Source organism: Oryza brachyantha, chromosome 1 (genome assembly GCF_000231095.2).
Source record: "Oryza brachyantha chromosome 1, ObraRS2, whole genome shotgun sequence".
NCBI lineage: Eukaryota > Viridiplantae > Streptophyta > Magnoliopsida > Poales > Poaceae > Oryza > Oryza brachyantha.
Window position 1 is genome coordinate 27,673,811 of NC_023163.2, and position 8,810 is coordinate 27,682,620.

General features: G+C 39.0%; 1 protein-coding gene across 1 annotated transcript; it reads right to left on the bottom strand.

Annotated features, from left to right (window-relative positions):
* Positions 1-816: 816 nt before the first annotated feature.
* On the bottom strand, positions 817-8,517 carry LOC102713435 (ribonuclease II, chloroplastic/mitochondrial). The gene is made up of 15 exons (XM_040523392.1): positions 8,191-8,517; positions 7,078-7,237; positions 6,833-6,946; positions 6,677-6,754; positions 6,467-6,595; positions 5,803-6,021; positions 5,364-5,546; positions 5,004-5,066; positions 4,784-4,890; positions 4,552-4,701; positions 4,315-4,474; positions 3,274-3,669; positions 2,856-3,080; positions 1,116-1,582; positions 817-1,041 (listed from the first exon to the last, which is right to left on the bottom strand). The coding sequence occupies exons 1-14, from the start codon at positions 8,409-8,411 to the stop codon at positions 1,451-1,453; spliced, it is 2,337 nt and encodes a 778-aa protein (XP_040379326.1). The 5' UTR covers positions 8,412-8,517; the 3' UTR covers positions 817-1,041; positions 1,116-1,450.
* Positions 8,518-8,810: the final 293 nt, after the last annotated feature.

Below are 8,810 nucleotides of genomic sequence, written 5' to 3' on the forward strand. Positions count from 1 at the left end.
TTAGCTCTTCATCATTAATGTAGGACCCACATGTCACTCTCACATAGTTTCTTGGTTCTTGTGCCCAAGCTGACTATAAGCTTACAGCCTGCTTACACTCTCTCATCCCCTCTCTCCTCCACAAAAGCCTGCTTACACTCTCTCATCCCCTCTCTCCTCCACAAAAGCATATAGCCAGCTTAGGGTATCTTTAGTGTATATTTCCTTAGTAAGTTTTAAGGATAGACATGTCATAAGGTGCTAGTTTAGTTAAATATGCTCCAATGCTTAGACTCGTATTGCTACACTAAGGTGAGACCCACTAAGATAAAAAGTTGTCATCCTTCCCACTTTTCCCTCACCATGCAATATTTTTTTAATCTAAGCACTAGTTGCTTAGATAAGCAATGGGTGCTTAGAAAATTTAGCTTAGCACCTCTCTCCAATATATAGCATCTATTCTATAGATTTCTCTCTTCTCTATGCACCTTCTTAGAACACATTAAAGATGCTCTTATAGTCTGCTATTATACTTGCTCTAATGGAAAAACTACCAATTAGGTCGAACTGTGAAAACCATTACATCTCCAAACATCGAGATGAGTGTCATCTGAGCAAATGCAACCAAGTTTCTAGCATGTGTCCTTTGCGATTCCATATCTTAGTACTCACTCCATATAAAAGTATAGGGCATATTGGCTTTTTCCACGGTCTCTAATCTATTCTTTGACTTAATTTCTTTTATAATATGATATCAACAACCATAAAATTAACATCATCTAAAAATATTTTCAAACACAAATCTAATGATACTACATGTATGCCACAAAACACATGTATTGTTAGCTCAATTATTAATCAAGTTGAGTTTGCAGAAAACAAGGACGCCTTACATTTTACTCCAAAAGGAAGACTAACTCAGAAATAAATAAGTAAAAGGAATCACTATTCTTTCATCGTGTCAGCCCATAAACCAACCAAGTATAAACATCAGCAAAAATCAGCAGAACAGCAGAAAATGCATCCAACTATACAGTTATTAACGAATGTTGGCCTTTGCACCTAAACAGAAAAGCATCAATGTACCAGATCTGTTCCCAGAGTCAAAATAGATGTACAAGTTAGACGATACATACCTGTTAAAAGATTCAAAATGTGACCATACCCCTTGAAGTCAACCCGTTTGTTCCATGCAAAATGGGCTTTATAGTAGCATAAGCTGGAGAAGATAGTCCCGGAGTGGAGATTGTCACCTCCAAGTGCCATAGGTAACGCATCACCTCTTGCATTTGCATCAAAATCAATTTCTTCATATCTTCACTACATAGGAAATGACAGGTCGGTGCAACTTGGCAACACCAAATAGCAAACCTGTGTTCCATAGGCGCATTGAGTTTCTGGAGTAGTAGTGTCAAAGATTCTATGTTCAGATCGTGAGGCTGTGAGCATCAAAAGGTGATTGCACACATTTTTACTCATCTGAAACTTCTGTAAACTCTGTAACTGATAAGATGTCATCACGGGGATGGGTTGCTTCCACAATGACAGTAACTTCATCACCCACTTTCCCTGTTGAAACCACGGTTGTAGCTTGGATCCCAACCTGCCAAATATCACCAGAATTGGAATATAATACCCCAGTGACAATATTGAGAAAGTGATACTACCACAAGAGCGCCATATATGCCAAGAAATTAGAAAATAATTGTGAACTAGTGGCAAAATAGACTAGCACAGCAGACAAATTAACCAGCTGTGACTGACAGTAATCCTAATATATGCGTCACTAGCTGTGATTACTATGCACACATAAAAATATATTAAAAAACGCGTAAAAAATCCTCTCTCTCTCTCTAAGCCGCAAAGCTCAAATGCATATCGCAAATGCACATGTACAGGAAAGGGTTTCGATCTAGTAAAGTAGTAATACAATAGGGTTAGCTCCAGTTGGTTCTAGCATAATCATATTGTTCCTTGTAAGATAAAAATTTTAGCAGTTTGGACACTTTTAGCTGCTAAAAAAATTGACAGTTGGTGCTGGTTGGCCTTGCAACCCTTCCAATTCACTAAAAGTTTTCAAAACAGAAGGATAAGAAACATACAACTTTGCTCTTATTTCAATAACCCCGTCTCCACAAATTTTAACCAAACATGGCATCAGAGCTCAGAGCATGGTGTAGGGCAAGCATTGCAGGTCAGTGTGATGCTGGGGCTAGGGCTAAGCTCAGTTGACGCACTGGATTAATATAAGATTCCCCTTTAATCTAGCAAAGCATGTGCATTTAGACTGTTACTTCAAATGCTAAGGAAGATACTTGAAAAACTTAAAATATAAAGGAAAACAACTAAGGTTGTAGTTAACTACTTGCCTACTTCAATTTCGTTTGTACATGAGCCATCAAACAGTTGACTAGTATATGCTTTACCATGCCTTCTCCATATTCCATGGAATGTAGTTTTTTTTTATCCTGACAATAGGTTAACGTGGCTTAGGAAAATTAAAACAGGCAAAGAAATGAGCTACCACCGACCAGTTTGCGTGAACCCAACCACAAAAAGGATTTTTTTTAATAAAAAACCAGAATAAGATTGAACAATCCTAAGTCATCTATGAGATTGGTCATAATCCATAAAACAATTGAATCAATTCAGGAATAACCAACTAAAATGATGTGACCAAGCAATAAAGTGGCTTTTATACTGGTTAGGATCTTATCACCTTCCCCAAGCCAGGTTACACTGGTTCTCTAAGTTCTGGGCAAGACCACTAACAATATCTGCATAGCTGCTATTGTAACAAATACAATCCCATAAAAGCAGCAACAATAATCTTATATATCAAATAAAAATGTAATGGATGAAGCATGTTTGTGTACCTCTAAAAGAAGCAAAGTAGCCAAGCGATCCTTAATAAACTTAAGAATCAGTGCTTTATACTTCCGTCCCTTTGGTTGTCTCCTCAAATATTCCAACAACCAGTAACGTAAGCTGTTGCTATGGAGTCTCCTGGCTACTTTAACATGCATGCTTGCAATAAATGTCATTCCTTCTAGGTCACCGGCTGAATATGGTGGAGATTCACCTCTAAGAAAAGCCTTTATCTGCAGTTTAACACATTTCCCATCAACATTCAAAAGTTTAGTATACCATAAACATAATATTGGGATCAAGCTACAATGAAACTAGATTTCACTCATGATATAAAATGCAAGGTGGGCAATTGACAATAGGACAGTTCATTGTAACTGCCACGTTCCTGCAAACTGTTAAACTTCTCCCTAGAGGCATATTTACCTGATAATGAGCTAGGAGATCAACATATCTTCGAATAGGCGAGGTGAACTGCACATAACCAGGAATACCGAGGACACCATGTGGCACAGGTTTTTGGAAATCCATTTCTGCGGCACGTAGCACATTGATGTTGGCAAAGCTCCTGGCAGGCCCTTCAGGAAGATGAGCAAATGCTGACACAGCTGTGTTAGACTGGGGATGCCCTCTGTATGGCAAAGGAATGTTGTTATCAGATCCAAAAGCAGACACGGCCTCCCCACAGAGTATCATCATCTCAGATACAAGTCGCATTGCTGGGTTGGATTGGTCTTCAACATATAGATTAATGCTTGGTTCAGGATCATCAGGATTTGCAACCTTGATACGTGGCTCTATCATAGTAGTGTCAATTGAACCCTGTGGACTTCAGAATGTCAATGTTTAAAAGTAGCAAATGCATTATTCAGTTGATTAGGTACTGACATGATACTTCAGAAAATCTTTGAAAATACAGGCTTATGATAAGTGGTATTTATTTGTAAGCTTAGTCTAGGAAAGGAAACTGGAAAAAGTTCCCTTATCCATAGAAATCTGGACCACAACGATAATCAGGCACTTATGTTCTGCTTATGTTTTATCTCTCTTTGTATGAAAATTACGGTTATAGTTCATCCCGCTTGCATTTGCTTATCACAAACGACTCATTATAATTGATATGTTGATAATTTTCGAGCATTTTGCTAATCACTTCCAACTAGGCAAGGGAATCCTAGTTCTTTGATTGGGTCACATGACTCCTAGAAATAAAATCCAACAGTACTAAAAACTACACTTGAGAACATGCTGAATGGTGGCATTGAAAAGAGAAGGCAATGTCCCCTATGCTTTGATCAATTATTGCTGATGGAGGAGCACTCATTTCATCATTTGGCTCTCCTGGTAGGGAATGGATTTTCTAGTCAACACATGCTAGTGTGTATAACCCTTTTCCTGCTTTACAAATGCCCAGTGAATCAAATGTGCCAATAGACAGAAAATAACAAAGGCACATTCAGTACTTACCTGACTACGACGCCACTGTGCACGAAGAGTAGCAGCTTCTTGAAGAATCCTCAGCTCTTCCTCTTCTTCCAAGTTCATGTACAGTAATTCAGTCGCACTCTCATATGTTAACATGTAGGTAGGTTTGATGAGTGAATTCTCTATACTATATTCTGCAATACTATGTACAACACAAATAGTTGTCAACAATTTCGCTGCAAGAAGCAAGAGAAAAGCAATAGGTAGACGGTGCGCTACCTTCCATCTGGCTGCAAAATCACAGATACGCTAACAGATTTACAACCCTTGCCTTGTTGCAAGCTCATGGCATTCATGGCAAGCCTCTCTGGGAACATTGGAAAGGTAGCAGTTGGTAAAAAGATCGAGGTTCCTCTGTGCATTGCTTCCCTGTAGGCAAAGCAATGTTCTCTTATACATAAGATCAGATGATACTTAAAGAAACAATAAGAAGAGGGAGCAGAAGAAAAACCTATCAATGATGCTCCGGGGTTGAACCAAGCTTGTTGGGTCAGCAACATGTATCCATACCTTTATCCTACCATCAGGTAATCTAGCAGCACTTAGTGCATCATCAAGCTGAGTCACCAAAAAGAGAGAGCTTTTAGTGGATTTATCTGTGGGCACAGCTGCTAAATTATATTATCCAATCCCTTGGGAAAGATGCAATGACAGAAGGAACAGAAACATGCCTCATCAGCCTCGTCCACATCAATAGCATACACCTTCAAAGTTGAGAGATCCTTCCTAATATGCTGAAAAGATGGATTGAAAGCAATGCTGAATTTATATACAATTTTAAGGGAAGACAGTAGAAGAGAGGCTTGCTGTTACTACAAAATTGGACAGTAGGAGAGAGGCTTGCTGTTACTACAAATTAACTTAGTAAAGCTGTGTGGAAAACTTATGAAAAACTAAAAACAAACAAAGAGCATCACCATTTTGTAGTAGACTTCCTGCCTATACTAATGATATAGCTGCATAGCTAAACTTACAAAAGGGAAAATGCAATAATACAAAGAACATTACTATTCATCAGTAATCAAATATACCATGTCTGAGTCAGGGCAGTCTACCAGAAGTTCCTCTGCAGCTGACAAAACTTCCTCAGTATACCCGGTGCGAACATCATACCTGTAAAGATCAAGATTGACATGCACAGGGAAGTACCCAACATTTATAAGGATCTTCAAGGCAGCTGATGATGTCTTTGAAAAGCCCATAGCCTTGAGAATCTGCAATTCATTAATGATAATGCAAGCAAACATCAACGACAAGGGACAACTTAACTATTTCCTTCGACGAATAATGATGTTACACTAGAAAAATATTTGCCTCAAAACTTTTTGAAGGACCTGGTACTTTACGATGGTAAAAAAGGATTTTTAGTTATTCAGTAGGCGAACACTTAGCGTAAACAGACATAGAAACTTATTAATGATTATGCATGAAAAAATAATACTAGCAGAGTAGAGGTATAGGATATGTTACATTTCCCGCCGTTCTCCTTTGTTCATCATCACATGCATCAACCGCATATGCCTGAAGTGACTCAATTCTTTGCTTGGTTTTCTCTTCCATCAACCATGAATCTTTTGAAGGCTTAGCATCTAGAGGCAATGCTTTGGCAGACTTGAGTAACTGGACAAATTCTTCCAACTCCTTCTCAGCTGCCTCTTTAGCAAGTTTCCGTCGTAAAAGTTCCTCCACCTACTACCAGATGAGGAATTTAAGTCCAACAGGCAATACATAAAAGCAAGGATGTCCATAAAATTAAGAGACAAGAGCAACTTGAGGAATTGAGAGTGTGATAAGTACTTCTTTGATGGAAATTTAACCAACAAACCATGACAGATCAACCATCAAACTTAATATAGCAACAAGATACTTGGTCAATAAATACTAAATAGAGAACTAATTGAGAATACATGAAGTCGAAAATTCTTATTTGACCATCAAAATGTCTAATAAATTATCTAGATTGATCAAATTAATTTGATTTTATTAGACTTGCTACTCATAATATAATAGACTTAGCAATAATTGTGGCACTTTGGAGGCTACATCAGTGAGAAAAACAACTAAATTTTGTGAAAGACAAGTAATTTACAGTGTGTATAGAGAGATGAAATCATGGATATATTTAGGAATATACCTGAGCAGGTGGTCGAGGTTGGTACACAGAAGAATCCCTGCTTTCTACCTTGACAAAATAGACTATGTCTCTCGATAACAAGAAGTGTGCACAATAGCTTTCCAGAGACTCCTTGCTACCATAAACTATCTAAGAAAATCAAAAGAGTCGAGTTACATCTGAATATGAAATACAAGATTGAAAATCAGATAGAATAAGGGAACTTCTGACCTCTGCGAACTCTTCTACTGTTACTGATTTATCATTCTCAGAGAGCTCCATCCAGGCACACTCCAAAACAGTAGGGTCCTATAAAATGTATGCAAACAGTAAGATGCACAATTATCTATGGTGCACATTCATATCATGCAATGCAACACTTCTTACCAAAAGATCTTGTGCTTTCTCAATAAACTCAACTATTCTTGAATGGTTATAATTGATGATACCAGGTATAACATATGTAACTTGCTGGGGTTTTATAGAAGACAATATACCATTCTGTACAAATAAAATAGCCATATCAATGAGAGAATTCATAGGCAAATAGATGATGACAAACATATGCTAAGAAACAAAATGTTTATTCAATTGGATATAGACAGAACTACAGTAAAAATATCTTTTGATACCTGGTCAGTCACTTTCCAGTTTTTCTTTCCATCGGGCCTTTCAACAACTGCAAGCAAAAACCTCTCAGAATCTTTCTGAAATTCAAGAAGCAACCCTTTCTGTAATGTTCTATTATCTATCTTATTGTCAGGCAGTTCCTTTGTCCCCTGCAGTCCTATCCTGAAAAAGGGACTCCAAAAGCAAGCTTCAGTATATTGTCAAATGGTTAAGCCAAACAATTAATAAGGATAAAAATTACTAAAATTAAACATCTATATGCAAATTTTTCAGTACTAACCATTCAGAACTATTAAAGCTAACAACTAATAAGGATGACAATTATTAAAGCTAAAAGAAATGAAGAAAAAAGAAACGCTTGTTTGTCAGGTAAAGTCAGTGCCATTCCAATAATATATTAAATGGTAGCAAAATTAGACATTAACTGGCTGAATATCGACAGCTATATGTGTTCCTGATTTTCCGCATTACATTATGTATTGCACTCAACAAATTTACCAATAAAAATCCCTGCAAAAACTATTTGATCTTCCCAGAAGCTCCTTGGGTACATCATATGATTATTCTTGTTGGCATACAAACATTTCATACGAACAGCTCACAAGTTATGCTCACCTACTCGCATCAATAAAGAATATATTATGGCAGCTGGTCACCGGTATGAATGTTCATTCCTTGGAGGTTTGTTGTAATCCTATAGTCTGTTTGGTTCTATGCTGATGGTTGCCAGTGTTTGTCTTGCCAACTTTTGGTACCATTGAATGGATAATGGGTTAGACCAGAATTTGGTTTGCTACAAAATGTCAGGAGGATTCCTTCCTATTGGTTCTCTAGTTAATTTCACTACCAAACTTCGGCAAGGAGTATGGAAAATTTGGCACAAACTACCAAACCAAACACCTCTAGGGTCATTAGGCACGCACCAACCGATGAAGTTAGGAAGGAAAAATCTCCTTTATGCACATTAGTAATTCGGTATAATGTATAACTTAATATCTACTGCCAGTCTGCAACAAGTGAACAAAGCGTACACCATTGCAGCTCAACAGTGCCCATTATGGGTTCAAAATGCGCAAGTATGTGGTCTAGAGAATGACAAGGGCAGGGCGCATTACTTTGCCGAAACCCGGCCTCGCCTTCGTGACCGGAGCTCTTCCAGGACGGAGTCGACGAGGCTATGGCCCTGGCGGCCCCAGCAGCCGCCGCATACGGAGAAGTGGCCGCCCGCGCGAGCGGCGTCCGGGCGGACGGCGCCGCCGAGGGGGCCGGGGCGGAGGCGGAAGAAGGCGAGCGCCGCCGTGGATCCGCCGCGCACCGCCATGGGCGACGGCCTCATCGAACCCGCCGCCACGAAGCTCCCCACCGGCGTCGTCTCGCCGGAGAGGGTTTTGGCGATAAGAGCCTCCCGCGAAGTGGAAGGCGAGGATTCAGCGGCGTATCGAGAGGTTAGCGATGGCAAAATTTGGGGAGGAAAAAAAGTCCCACGATATGGGCTAATGGGCCGCACCGGTTTTGTGAGCTAAATTTGGTTTAGTTTCATGAAGCTTTTTGATTGGGCCTAAATAGAAAAGGTTAATTGGGCCATCAGTGGCTATCGTTTGTAAATTGTAACATTTGATTTCCTGGCTACTGAGGAAATTCTAGTCTGTCTAAGAATTTAGATTATATGTTCTGGACAAAATAGCTGCAAATTTTCAGATGAAAATTCAGTAAGTTTGGCGTGATGTAACTGATC

Bases quoted from the DNA above. Each gene is read 5' to 3' on its own strand.
- LOC102713435 (XM_040523392.1), bottom strand. From the start codon at position 8,411: ATGAGGCCGTCGCCCATGGCGGTGCGCGGCGGATCCACGGCGGCGCTC. The intron at 6,755-6,832 runs GTAAGAAGTGTT...TACATTTTATAG, and splicing joins AGAAAGCACAAGATCTTTTG to GACCCTACTGTTTTGGAGTG. The intron at 4,702-4,783 runs GTTTTTCTTCTG...CTTTGCCTACAG, and splicing joins CCCCGGAGCATCATTGATAG to GGAAGCAATGCACAGAGGAA.